Below are 13585 nucleotides of genomic sequence, written 5' to 3'. Positions count from 1 at the left end.
AGAGGGATGTCTGACTGACAGCATGGGCCTGATCCCCCAGGGAGCGGGCCTAAGCCAACAGGTGGACATCCTCCGAGGGGTCCCAGACTGCAAGAGGGCATAGGCCAGGCTGAGGGATCCCCCCGAGTGCACAAATATTTGTGCACCGGGCCTCTAGTATATATATATATTAATATACATGTTTTGGTTTTTTTTTTCAGAGAAGAAGGGAGAGGGAGAAAGATATAAACATCAAAGATGAGAGAGAATCATTGATTGGCTGCCTCCTGCACACCCCCTACTGGGAATTGAGCCCACAGCCTAGGCATGTGGCCTGACTGGGAATCAAACCATGATCTTGGTTCCTGGGTTGACGCTCAACCACTGAGACACAATGGCTGGGCTATGGGGCTCCTTTTATGAGTCCACATTTGACCAGATGTCATCATGATCACAAAACACTGAGCTAAAACTGCCCACAAATTGTTAAAAATAAATTTCCCATTCCAGTTCAATAAATACAAACGTCCACCAATAAGAACCAAAAAATCCCCAACTGGAAGGGATTGGGATAATTTGTAGGTTGTCTAATTCTAATGTTGACCTTCCTTCCCTCTGTTCTCAGCTACCAATTTGGCCATTTGCCCAGCTATGAGACCCCTTTCTTCCAAATGGTAGATGTCATCTTTTCTAAATTTCCTTTTAGCAGAAAAATAGTGGAATCTTGAAACTGATATCAACTGGAGTGTTTGGAGGGCCTCGGGGTTTTCATCCTAATCCACCATAGCAAAATATACCTTCCTAGTGAATGCACTGGAGTGCACCCAGGTATATGCCGAGATCTAAACTTCTTCAGCAGCGTGTTTGCATATTATACATGTTCTAACCTTCTGGACAGCAGCAAACATTACAATAATAGTTTCTTGCAAAATAATAGAACACAGCTTTACTCATTTTTATCACTCTATTTCTCTTGCTCCAATTCATCAGCCGCCTGAACTTTTCTGCTAATATATTCTTCCCTTGGCCAGGATGTGTGGAACCTCGTGAGTCATGAACACCAAGGGCATCACCAGTCAGAGACATACACCAAAGCCATCACCGTTCTGCCATAGTTGTTTCCTTCTTTCTGTTATGTTTCAAACCATATAAGCCAAAATTTGATCATTTCTTCCAGCAAATAATCTCCAAGATGGTAGGTTGTTTTTTCTTTCTTGTCTTTAATCCTAGTAAAAGAGCTATATCACAAATTCCCATGTATGTCTGGTGTATGAGCCATATATTAGAATTTATAAAATATCCTATGGGGGAGAAAATATTCTGTGGTGAAAGAGGTTTGGAAAATGTTCTAGCCTTAGTCTTTCTGCAGACTCGCATTTCTGGACAGTACCTGGATTTACCACAAGCATCTCAAACTTCCCAAAAGCCAGCTTTCTCCTCCCCTTGGCGACCAAGCCCTCCTCCTTTTGCGGAAGGCTAACACAATCCCACCAATCACTGAGGTCTTAAAACTGAGGACTCTTCTTGGACTCCTCTCTTTCCCTCATCCATCAAACCTGACCTTGGCCTCTGAGACAGACTCTCCACTTAGCTATGTGACCTTGGGAACGTTCCTCACTTCTCTATGCCTCAATTTTCCTGCCTGTAAGACGGACAAGGTAACAGCACGCCATTCCTAAGGCTGTTCTGCACAGCCCCCAGAGGAGGACCAAGGATGGAAATCTCAGCCCGGCCTTCCTCTCGATTTCCCGCGCCACCACTAGAGGCAGTGTGGAGTCGTAACGCAGAGGACATGGACCTGGGAACCAGGCTCACCGCGCTGACATGCCTGCCTTTTAGCAAGGCCAGTCTTTTCAGACACCTGTGGAAATGGAGATAACGCTTACCTCGTGTAATAGTTGTGAACATTAAACGTTAACATTTCCCAAGCCCTAGAACAATACTGGCACGGTTGAATTATTTTCCTTCTCTTTTTTAAATGGTCGGATTTTAAACATTGCTTCTAATATTCCAGGCATGTGCCCTCTCCAAATACGATTACCACTCCCTCTACCCTTTAACACAGTTCCTCATGTTGTGGTGACCCCCAACCATAAAATTATTTTCGTTGCTACTTCATAACTGTAATTTTGCTACTGTTATGAATCGTAATGTAAATATCTGATATGCAGGATGTATTTTTCAGGGGTCGCGACCCACAGGTTGAGAACCGCTGCATGCCGTCAGGCAGATGAATGAAAATGTTGGACAAGACAGGACCAAAGGAATGCGTGTAAATAACGTCAAATATATTTACATTTCTGGAAGGATGGCTACTGGGGAATGCGCCTGAGCGGGAGATGTACGTATGTCTTATCATGTCTATGCGTAACTTTGATCAAAATTAAAACGTTTAACTTGTAAAGGAAATGAACGCCATATCCTGCTGCCCTGCTCCTTGCGCCCGCTCCTGCAGCCGCAGCCCGCCAGCCGCCTTGGGGCCTGGTCGCCCCAGCCCCGCGGTTGCCAAGGTAAACATGGGGGTGGCGGTTACCAGCGCGCTCACAGGCGGGTGCCTAGCAACCGGTGTGCGCAACAGAGGAACTGGCGGAAGTCTGAGCTGGGAAGGAGGTGAGAGGCTAGGGGAGCTGGGGTGCTGTGAGGACTCACACCCAGGCTCAAGCTCCCTCCCTTCCTCCCTCCTCCTTCTTTCTCTGCGCCGCCGCCGGGGTATTAATTTAAACCCAAAAGGATTATCCTGGGGAAGGGAGTGGTGGGGTGCGCCTGGGAACTAGACAGAGCCCGGCTGCTCCTCCTCCAACAGGGGCTGAGGGAGGGAGTATGATGATCAGGTGGGGAGGGGACCAGCGCATACCCACTCCAAAAAAACAACAACAACTCCCCTGCGCCAGCCCACATCCCTTGCAAAACTAGCCCGCCCTCTCTGGATGGTGAACAGGGCTCGTTTTCTTAGAACCCGTGCAGGGCCTGAGCACAGCTGGGGCGGAGAAAGAAAAGAAAGCGCCACGGGACTTGATTGCTGGAAGTAGGGGTGGAAACTGGATTAAGGACTATTATTCCTGCTAAACCCCACCCACCCACCAGCCCCACTAAGCACTTGGCAGCACACACACCCTCCAGGACCTGCAGGGTCCAGGAGTGTGTGTCTGTGGATGGATGGGTGGGAGAAAACTTAGTTAATACCTCAAAGTTGAGCAAATCGAGAGCTGCTCCCAAGCAGGCTTTCTGCAGCAAGGGTTTGGGAGCAAAATGGACAGGAGCAGGTCCTTTGGGGGGAGTTTTTTTATGTTATAGCAAAGGTGGAAATTTATTGAAGAACAAGTACAGACTCCCACGTGGGGAGGCGGAAAGAGTCCCTGCAGGGAGCTTTTGATCTAGGAGAGGACTGACTGAACCGTCTTGTCTCCCGCAGCCTTGCTTGTCCTCTCCAGCAGAGGTGGGTGTCTTGGAACAGGCCTAGGGGCTCAGCACCATGGCCACGCTGAGCGTCAAGCCCAGCCAACGCTTCCAGTTGCAGGACTGGCATACCAACAGCTACCTGCTGTCCACCAACGCTGAGCGGCAGCGAAATGCCTCACACCAGATCCGCCAGGAGGCCCGGATCCTCCGCAATGAGACCAACAACCAGGTTGGGAGCGGGAGCTCAGGTGGGCACAGGGATAGCCCCTGTCCCCAAACACCCTCTTTATCTGGCTCTGTCTCTTCCAGACCATTTGGGATGAACACGACAACAGGACTCGACTGGAAGAGAGAGTTGATACAGTCAACCGATGGAAGGAGATGCTGGACAAGTGTCTGACGGATTTAGATGCAGAGATCAACGCCCTGACACAGGCAGGGAGCTAGGGCAGGGTGCTAGGAGACCCTGCCGCAAGGACCTCCCCTCCCTCCCCACTTGGAGGTCAGGGAACCCTTCATGGGGTATGGAGTGACCTGTCCACCTGAGTCACTCACTGGCCCCTCTATTAACGTGGGAGTGAGCGTGCTTCTCAGGGAATGGCCCAGCAGCCTCCTGTGCCTTCTCTGTTCCAGATGAAAGAGTCAGCAGAGAAAAACCTGCAGGCCAAGAACCTGCCCCTGGATGTGGCAATCCAGTGCCTGACCCTGCGGGATAGCCGGCGAGACGTTGACGTGGTGAGGGACCCTGTGGAGGAAGAGCTGCACAAAGAGGTGGAAGTCATTGATGCCACCAAGAAGGCCTTGCAACAGAAGATCAGCCAGACGTTTGAGAAGCTCTGGTAAGGGAGAGGCGTCATTCTCAAGCTCACCTGCACTTGAAGGCTGTGTGTCCTAAGTAGAATATTTGTACTGTGGATGACCGGCAGCTGGTTCTCCGGCTGCCTTCGGTCCCTGCTGTGCCCATGGCAAACACCTCTAACCGATGATACCACTTTTTCCTCTGCCTCCACATGGTCTCAGAAGACTGCTCTAGGGAGCCATTGTCGATTGATGGGAAGCATGGGAGATGGAGCCCATTTACCACCACCCCTGACTGAGTACCCTATTGTGTGTATGTGTGAGCCTTTGTGAGTGTAACTAATGCGTGTGCCCTTGTGGTTGTGTGTGAGCACGTGAGGGTCAGAATTTTGTCTGTGAGGAGCTTGTCCAACTATGCTGGTCTTTGTCGCAGCTGCAGGCAGCAGCTCCATTGTCACTCCAGCCTGCCCATCCCTCGGGGGCCCTGGAGCACAATGGGGGCTAAGTCCTTGGGGCCGTGGAGGGATGGAGCTTGAGCTAGTCTGTTCCTGCCCCAGCCTCCTGCAGGATATCCGACAGCAGCTCAACTCTGACCATCGGGGCAAAATGGAGACACTGGACATTGACAGAGGTTGCCTCTCTCTCAACCTCAAGTCCCCAAACATCTCTCTGAAGATTAATCCCGCGCGTGTCCCCGATGGGTAAGAAGTGTTTCAGTCTCTCCTCCCCTCACCCCACAGTGGCCAAACTCTTATGACCCCTGTATCTCCTGCCACCTGCAGCTCCTCATCACTTCAAGAGTGGGATGAATTTAGTCGGTTCAACAAGAACCGGGCGGAGGCTGAGATGAAAGAAGCCACAGACCTGAGGGAGGCCATCGCCCTCACTATTGCTGAGGTAACTGACCACCCCCCTGACCCTGCTCTTCCATGGCTAATGGATGGGCCAAGTAGGCACTCAAGTCTTTAGCTTTAAAAAAAAAAAAAAAAATATATATATATATATATATATATATATATATATATATATATATACACACACACACACACACACACACACACACACACACACACATATATATATAATTAATTAATTTCAGAGAGGAAGGGAGAGGGAGAGAGAGATAGAAACATTAATGATGAGAGAGAATCATTGATTGGCTGCCTCCTGCACGCCCCCTACTGGGGATCGAGCCCACAACCCGGGCATGTGCCCTTGACAGGAATTGAACTCAGGACCCGTTAGTCCGCAGGCCGATGCTCTATCCACTGAGCCAAACCGGCTGGGGCAAGCCTTTAGCTTTTGTTCCCTGTTGGCCATTGGCATCCCAACCCTTCACTTGAGGAACATCCTTAAGATGGTCATGAACTTATACCCTGTCTTGCCCGGCCCACATCTTGTCCTTCAGACCAACAATGAACTTGAAGCCCAGAGGGTGGCAACGGACTTTGCCTTCAGAAAGCGGCTGCGGGAGATGGAGAAAATATACAGTGAGCTCAAGTGGCAAGAGAAGAATGTGAGCCTTCTCATTAGTCTCCTGGGCTTGGACTTCCTGCTGTGGGAGGAGGAGTCCAGTGTCGGTCCAGCAAGCCCTGGGTGCACCGTGGTGGGTCTAGCAACTGGAGACCACTCACTCTGTCCCCTGTAGACCTTGCAGGAGATCGCTGACCTGCAGGAGGACATCCGGCACCTGGAGGAAGATCTGCACAGGAAGTTCCTGAACCTGAAGCTATGCCATACTCGGCTCGAGTCCAGAACCTACAGGCCCAATGTGGAACTCTGCCGGGACCAGGTGGGAGGGTACCCCAGTGGGGCACTGCTCCCTCCCCTCCCGCTAAAGTCTCCTCAGGATCACTCACTCCCCAGCACATATTCCTGGTGGAGCAGGGGTGCCCAGGCCCATGGGCTAAAGGCTAGTATGGCTGATTCCCAATCCTCACCTCTGCTTCCAGGCACAGTATGGCCTCACCGACGAGGTTCACCAGTTAGAGGCAACCATTGCTACCCTGAGGCAGAAGTTGGCACAAGCACAGTAGGTTTGGGGAGTGGACCGGAGGGGCAGGGAGACACCTTTCACCCATGGGGCCTCTTGCTGCCTTCTGGCTTCCCTGCTGGCTTCCTTCACCTTCCGCCTCATGCAGGGGTGGTGGGTTGTTAATGCCTCCTCCCCAGGGATGCTCTGAATGCCCTGTACAAGCACCTGGCCCGGCTGCAGGCTGACATCGCCTGCAAGGCCAACTCCATGCTGTTGGACACCAAGTGCATGGACACTCGCCGGAAGCTGACGGTGCCAGCCGAGAAGTTTGTGCCCGAGGTGGACACCTTCAACCGCACCACAAACCGTATCCTGAGTCCACTCAAAAGCTGCCAGCTGCAGCTAGCCTAGCCTTGGAGGCTGAGGAGGGAGGGGGAGGTTAGGAGGGAAATGGAAGAGGAAGGGGGTGGAGAGAATGAATCTAATAAATGTTGGGTTTCTCAGTCTTCTAGAAGGTTTTCTGCTACCCCTGCATGCAGCCAGCGGAGAGTGAGAAGGCTCTTGGCCCTCCTGTGAATGGAGAGGCATAAACGGGGACCATCATCCCCCAAGCTCCATGTTCCAAATCTGATTCCTTCTCCCTCTTTAGGGACCCCTCTCAGGGGTAGGCCAGCACCCCCTGGGCTCCAATGGCTCCAATGATTTCGAACCAGCCCAGCCCCAGCAGGACCCTTAGCTGCCCTCTTGTTGCCTAGGGAAGGCCCGGAGAAGACTATGATCACAGTGGGAGTGGGGGACCAAGAACTGGGGCTGTGGTCATCGGAGAGCTGGGGTGACGGGGCAAAGAAAGAGGCTTCATAAAGGCAGGACCCGGGTGGCAGTGGCCTGAAGGGCAGGGCTACCGCGGTCCGATAGTCCCCTCCTGGACTCTTTAGTGGCCGTCCCGCCCGGCGTGACACCAGTTACAGATGGGGAGAACGAGGCCTAAAAGCAGAGGCCTGGTGGGCTCCAACCAGCGTTGCAGGACCTAACCTGGTCCCACGCACGCGGAGCTGCACCTCCGGGCCGCTGGGTGGCGCTGTGGGTCTCAAGCGGCGCCGCGACTCAGAGCCACGAGGGGGCGCTGTGGGGCTGGGGCGCGAAGCAGCCGGGGGTGGGGGGAAGCGCGGAGGCGCGCGCGGGCCGCACCGGAAGTGGCGGCGGGCCCGTGCGGATGGCGGCGGCGGCGGCGATGGCTGCTGCGAGCTGCGGAGGGGCTGGGGCGGCCCGCTCCCTCTCCCGCTTCCGAGGTTGCCTGGCGGGCGCGCTGCTCGGGGACTGCGTGGGCGCCATCTACGAGGCGCAGGACACCGTCAGCCTGACGTCAGTGCTGCGTCACGTCCAGAACCTGGAGCCCGACCCGGGCTCGGCGGGCAGCGCGCGGACAGGTGGGCGGGGCCGGGCGCTCCGGGGACTCGGGCGGCGGGGCTCCCGGAGGGACGCGGGGCGGTGGGAGCGCGGCCGGGAGAGGGCGTGTGGGGAGATGCGGCTCCGCAGGGCCGACCTGGGACCCGCACGGCCCGCGCGGGCACCTCGGGCTCAGCCTGGCTAAAGCCGAGCTCCGTCCGCACGCCTCTCGCCCGAACCTCTCCCGACTCGGGCGTGGCAGCACCGTCCTCCGAGGCGCGCCCGCCGGAACCCCGAGTCGCGCTGGTCCGGCACGGACACCCTCTCGATGTTTCCTGCCTCGACCCAGCTGTCTGAAACCAGTGCGCCCCAGTCCACTGTCCACACCGCGGCGAGTGCTCGTCCCAAAACGGAGACCTATGGCGGCCTCCTCGCAGGAAGCTCTGCAGTGGTTTTCTGTTGCCCGTAGGATAGATAGAGCTCAATCCTCAGCGTGCCCGTCTCGTTTCATCTGACACCGCCGCACCTGCCTCCTGGGCTCCGCTCCTCGCACATCTGCCCCCTTTAGCCCGGTCTGTGCCGGCGGCGCACATCTGCCCCCTTTAGCCCGGTCTGTGCTGGGCTCCTCGCACATCTGCCCCCTTTAGCCCGGTCTGTGCCGGCCTCGCACATCTGCCCCCTTTAGCCCGGTCTGTGCCGGCGGCGCACATCTGCCCCCTTTAGCCCTGTCTGTGCTGAGCTCCTCGCACATCTGCCCCCTTTAGCCCGGTCTGTGCCGGCGGCGCACATCTGCCCCCTTTAGCCCGGTCTGTGCCGGCGGCGCACATCTGCCCCCTTTAGCCCTGTCTGTGCTGAGCTCCTCGCACATCTGCCCCCTTTAGCCCGGTCTGTGCCGGCGGCGCACATCTGCCCCCTTTAGCCCGGTCTGTGCCGGCGGCGCACATCTGCCCCCTTTAGCCCGGTCTGTGCTGGGCTCCTCGCACATCTGCCCCCTTTAGCCCGGTCTGTGCCGGCGGCGCACATCTGCCCCCTTTAGCCCGGTCTGTGCCGGCCTCGCACATCTGCCCCCTTTAGCCCGGTCTGTGCCGGGCGGCGCACATCTGCCCCCTTTAGCCTGGTCTGTGCCGGCGGCGCACATCTGCCCCCTTTAGCCCGGTCTGTGCTGGGCTCCTCGCACATCTGCCCCCTTTAGCCCGGTCTGTGCCGGCGGCGCACATCTGCCCCCTTTAGCCCGGTCTGTGCCGGAGGCGCACATCTGCCCCCTTTAGCCCTGTCTGTGCTGCGCTCCTCGCACATCTGCCCCCTTTAGCCCGGTCTGTGCTGCGCTCCTCGCACATCTGCCCCCTTTAGCCCGGTCTGTGCCGGCAGCGCCCCTCGCTTCTAGTCCAGGCGCCCCCACGGCCCAGCCTCCCGCCCCCTGTGCAGTCAGCTCCTCCCTCACCCAGCTCTCAGCTCAGGATCACGCCTGAGGTCAAGCAGTGGGTGATTCTTCCTGGAGAACATGCAGTACAGCAAGGAAAGGGGCTAGAGAAGCAGTTTGATCGGAGAAGTAGGGGGCATGGGTATCAACAAAACCTGAGAACATTTCACGGTGAAGATGCTGGTCACAGAGACACAAGGCGAGGGAAGTCTGGATTTAGAAAAGCATTTTCAGTAGAAGGTTGAAGCCTGGAAGTTAGATTCCAGTGGGTTTAGGAGGAAATGGAAAATGAGAAAATAGAGTAATTTGCTACAAAGGGAAGGAGAGAGATGAGGTGAAGACAAGATGTAGGGACCGTTTTTTTGTTTTGTTTTTATATTTTTTTATTGATTTCAGAGAGAGAAAGGAAGAGGGAGAGAGAGAAACATGAATGATGAGAGAGAATCATTGATCGGCTGCCTCCTGCACGCCCCATCCTGGGGATTGAGCCCTCAACCCCCAGGCATGTGCCCTGACTGGGAATCGAACCTCCACCTCCTGGTTCTTAGGTTGATGCTCAACCATTGAGCCACGCCGGCCGGGCTGTAACCAGTTCTTCAAATGAAACCAAGTCCCTAGCCCTAGCCCCTTTTTGGCCTATTTTGCTAAGTCACCACATAAACAATGGTGCTGTGTTGAAAATGCCAGAGCAGGACTCCTGGGCACCCAGAGGAGGGAGTGGGGGTGGGAGGAGGGAGGGGAGCAGTCCCAGCTGGGATGGATTTGACCCAGGCTCCAAGACTGATCCTGGGAACATGTAGGGGAATGGTGGGACATAAGATGAGTGAGGAGGGAAGGGCTTTGAATGCCACAGCAGTGACTTTGGGCCTCATCCTGAAGGCAACCAATAGCCATTTTGAGCAGGAGAGTGAGATAAGGAAAGTGACAGTCTAGTATTAGGAAGAAGTATCTGGCTGCACATGTAGGATGGGTTGCAGGGTGGGAAATGTGCAGGAAATGTGAGAGGCCCAAGCAGGTCGTATTAAGAGTAGAGCTGCAGGCCCTGGCCGGGTAGCCCAGTGTCAGTCTGATACACCAAGGTTGCAGTTCGATCCCCGGTCAGGGCACATACAAGAATCAACCAATGGATGCTTCAATAAGTAGAACAACAAATTGCTCTCTCTCAAATCAATAAAAAATAAAATAGAAATAAAATAAATTAATAGGGAAGAAAAGAGTAGCACTGCCCTAGCCAGTTTGACTCGGTGGATAGAGTGTCCGCCTGTGGACTGAAAGGTCCAGGTTTGATTCTGGTCAGGGGCACATGCCCGGGTTGCGGGCTCAATCCCCAGTGAGGGGTGGGAAGGAGGCAGCCAGTCAATGATTCTCTCTCATCATTGATGTTTCTCTCCCTCTCCCTCTCTGAAATCAATAAAAACATATTAAATAATTTTTTTTTTTTTAAAAAAGAGTAGGCTGCAGTGATGGCAGCCAGAAGGGGGTGGAAGGATTTCCTTCAGAAAAGAGCAGGACATGGTCACTGCCTCAGAACAAAGAATTGCGGAAAACCCCAGGACCTGGAGCCCAGGAAGCTGGGTGGAGGGAGCGGCTGCCTTGAGCATCTGGAAGTGGTGCACGAAGGGAACGAGCGAGCGGAGGCCAAAGCTGCCGCCCTTGAGCTCTGCAGCCCTCCCTCCCCCTCCTGTCCCCGCAGAAGCGTTGTACTACACAGATGACACCGCCATGTCCAGGGCCCTCGTGCAGTCGCTGCTGTCCAAGGAGGCTTTCGACGAGGTGGACATGGCCCACAGGTGAGCGGAATGGCCCTGGGTGAGGCGAGCCAGGGGGGCCGAGTTACTGCACCCCTGGACCGGAGCAGTGAAGCCACGCGTGCTGGGACCCCCACCCTCAGCAGGGCCACTGCAGCTGCGGGAGCCAGACATGTCCTCACGGCTGCTACAGGCTCCTGGTCCCCAGGGCTTCCTCAGCTCCCAGCCAGCCGGATTTCTCTCCCAACCCTGACAGGCACCCGTGAGCCTCATCCCGTGTCCCTTCCATCCCTAGATTTGCTCAGGAGTACAGAAAAGACCCTGACCGGGGTTACGGAGCTGGAGTCGTCACCGTCTTCAAGAAGCTCCTGAGCCCCAAGTGCCGTGACGTCTATGAGCCTGCTCGGGCCCAGTTCAGCGGGAAGGGCTCCTATGGCAACGGGGGCGCCATGCGGGTGGCCGGCATCTCCCTGGCCTATAGCAGCGTCCAGGATGTGCAGAAGGTAGCCTGGGCAGCGGGCTTCTGGGCTGTCCCCTCTCTCCCCCACCCCCCCTCTTCTCTGGGCTCTGTGACAGCAGGTCTTAGCCTCCACTGCCCTTGCCCTAGTTCGCCCGGCTCTCGGCCCAGCTGACACACGCCTCCTCCCTGGGCTACAACGGTGCCATCCTGCAGGCCCTGGCGGTGCATCTGGCTTTGCAGGGGGAGTCGTCCAGTGAGCACTTTCTCAAGCAACTCCTGGGCCACATGGAAGAGCTGGAGAGTGATGCCCAGTCCGTCTCGGATGCCAGGGAGTGAGTATGTGGCATGGAGGCGGCTGGAGGTGTGTTTGTGAGTGTGCATGCCTCCGGGGTGGGTTCCTCTGGTGTTGCCACAGCGGAGCCCTTCCTTCTGTAACTGCAGACCCGAGGGAGGGGTGGGAGAATCCTTTGGCTGGAGCTGGGCTTCAAGCAAGGCTCAGGGTCACACCCAGCCCCCTCCCACTTGTGAGGACACCTGGGCCTGGGTGTCAGCCTGACCACGTCCAGCCTCCCCCTCCCTCACAACCCTCCCCCTCCCTCGTAACACTCCCCCTCCCTCACAACCTTCCCCATGCCTTGCTCCAACCTCCCTGCAATCTTGCCCCCCCGCCCCTCCTGGACCCACAGGTTGGGCATGGAGGAGCATCCGTACTCCAGCCGACTGAAGAAGATTGGAGAGCTTCTAGAGCAGGACGTGGTGACCAGAGAGGAGGTGGTGTCTGAGCTGGGTGGGTAGTCCCCACACCCACACCATCATCCTTAGGGACAGGCTTGGGCTCAGGATAGGAGGGGAGCAAGGAGTCAGACCTGCCATCACATTTTTGCCCGGGGCTGCTGTAACAGCAGAGCCAGCTCTGCAGGGTGCTTGGCAGGTTTTGAGTGAGTTCAGTGCCTTCTTGCTCTGGGGCTGCAGCTCCTCCGTCCTCACAGATAAAGGTCCCCAGCAGTGGCAGCTGGCCGCAGTTCTCAGCCGCTGCTCCCAGCCATTGGTGCGTTAATGGCAGGTTCACTGTGTTCTGGGCACCGTGCAGAGCGCGCTACCTGTTTGTCTCCTTTCACCCTCACGGGAGCCCTGTGCGAGTTCCCGACCGGATCCACTCTGTAGGGGTCAAACCCGAGGTCATTAGGGAGCTTTCCCAGTCACCCAGCCAAGGGGTGGGGAGGAGGACTTGAGCCCAGGTAGTCTACCTGTAGAGCCTGTGACCTTAGTCACAGCCCAGCTTGTAGCTGAGAGTGTTGACTGTGGCAAGTGGCAGGAAACCTAGGGACAGGTGGGGAGCGGGGGTGTCAAATCCCCATAATCTGGTGTCCCCACAGGGAACGGCATTGCCGCCTTTGAATCTGTGCCCACCGCCATCTACTGCTTCCTGCGCTGCATGGAGCCCGACCCCGAGATCCCCTCTACCTTCAATAGCCTCCAAAGGACTCTCATCTATTCCATCTCACTGGGTGGGGACACAGACACCATTGCCACCATGGCTGGGGCCATTGCTGGCGCCTACTATGGGATGGAACAGGTGACAGAAAGCTGGCAGCAGAGCTGTGAGGGCTATGAGGAGACCGACATCCTGGCCCGGAGCCTGCACCGGGTCTTCCAGAAGAGTCTGTGAGGGCCCCGCCATGTCCAGTGGGACCAGAGACAGTTCAGGCTGGAAACCCTGTGCCTCTATGGGCTCTGCCCCCTGCCTCGGTCTTCCTGCAGCCTGGGCACAGGCACTGCTGGGGCCGGAGTCACGGGGGAGGTCACTGGAATGGAGTGAGGGACTGGGGCCTCCCCGTGCTGGGTTTCTGGCTTGCTGCAGAGCCTTGGGCTCCCCTGGCTCCTCAGACACGAGGAAGCAAGGCAGGTTTATTGGCGGGTACGCGTGGCATTTTCCTTATCTAGGACGTGGGATATGGGGAGGAAATGGTCTGCAGTAGCATCCGTTCTCCTCGTTGGGATTTAGTCAATTTGCCAGAAAACCTGTCTTTGACTGGGCAGGACTGAGAGCAGCAGGTTTCCATGGATCCAGGAGATGCCGTTGAATCTAGCTGATCTCCATACACACCTGGCCCTGGGCTGTCTCAGGCTTGTTAACAGCTTCCCACGGAAGCCACAGAGCAATAAACAGTTTTTGGTAAATCCCACCAGTTTCCTCTGTTTCTCCTCTGCCCTGAATGCATTCTCCCCCCCTTGACCTTTAGTGTCTAGGACCCCTCTGGGCTGTGCTCTCCTAAGAGCTAGGACCCCAAGGTGATGAGCGGCTGGGTTGTCAAGGCCAATTCCTGCAGTGTTGTTCACCCAGGACGGGCAGAGCAGTCATGGCTTGGTGCCGTTTCCTGTTGGAGGTCGCTCAGAGTGACCCTTGCAGGGGCAGAAAC

General features: G+C 56.1%; 2 protein-coding genes across 2 annotated transcripts; both read left to right on the top strand.

The window, feature by feature from the left end:
* The first annotated feature begins 2642 nt into the window (after positions 1 to 2642).
* On the top strand, positions 2643 to 7026 carry TEKT2 (tektin 2). The gene is made up of 8 exons (XM_059686108.1): positions 2643 to 3607; positions 3688 to 4217; positions 4734 to 4877; positions 4959 to 5073; positions 5585 to 5692; positions 5825 to 5968; positions 6129 to 6208; positions 6349 to 7026. The coding sequence occupies exons 2-8, from the start codon at positions 3976 to 3978 to the stop codon at positions 6560 to 6562; spliced, it is 1047 nt and encodes a 348-aa protein (XP_059542091.1). The 5' UTR covers positions 2643 to 3607; positions 3688 to 3975; the 3' UTR covers positions 6563 to 7026.
* Positions 7027 to 7321: 295 nt separating this feature from the next.
* Positions 7322 to 13351, top strand: ADPRS (ADP-ribosylserine hydrolase). Its single transcript, XM_059690193.1, has 6 exons — positions 7322 to 7578; positions 10651 to 10747; positions 11001 to 11208; positions 11313 to 11497; positions 11852 to 11952; positions 12542 to 13351. The coding sequence occupies exons 1-6, from the start codon at positions 7365 to 7367 to the stop codon at positions 12832 to 12834; spliced, it is 1098 nt and encodes a 365-aa protein (XP_059546176.1). The 5' UTR covers positions 7322 to 7364; the 3' UTR covers positions 12835 to 13351.
* Positions 13352 to 13585: the final 234 nt, after the last annotated feature.

The sequence above is a fragment of the Myotis daubentonii genome, chromosome 3 (genome assembly GCF_963259705.1).
Source record: "Myotis daubentonii chromosome 3, mMyoDau2.1, whole genome shotgun sequence".
NCBI lineage: Eukaryota > Metazoa > Chordata > Mammalia > Chiroptera > Vespertilionidae > Myotis > Myotis daubentonii.
This window is presented reverse-complemented; position numbering and strand designations above follow the sequence as displayed.

Coding starts and splice junctions, on each gene's coding strand:
- TEKT2 (XM_059686108.1), top strand. CDS start 3,976: ATGGCCCAGCAGCCTCCTGTGCCTTCTCTGTTCCAGATGAAAGAGTCA. Junction 5,693..5,824: donor TCAAGTGGCAAGAGAAGAAT/GTGAGCCTTCTC, acceptor TGTCCCCTGTAG/ACCTTGCAGGAGATCGCTGA. Junction 5,969..6,128: donor TGGAACTCTGCCGGGACCAG/GTGGGAGGGTAC, acceptor CTCTGCTTCCAG/GCACAGTATGGCCTCACCGA.
- ADPRS (XM_059690193.1), top strand. CDS start 7,365: ATGGCGGCGGCGGCGGCGATGGCTGCTGCGAGCTGCGGAGGGGCTGGG. Junction 7,579..10,650: donor GGCGGGCAGCGCGCGGACAG/GTGGGCGGGGCC, acceptor CTGTCCCCGCAG/AAGCGTTGTACTACACAGAT. Junction 10,748..11,000: donor GAGGTGGACATGGCCCACAG/GTGAGCGGAATG, acceptor TTCCATCCCTAG/ATTTGCTCAGGAGTACAGAA.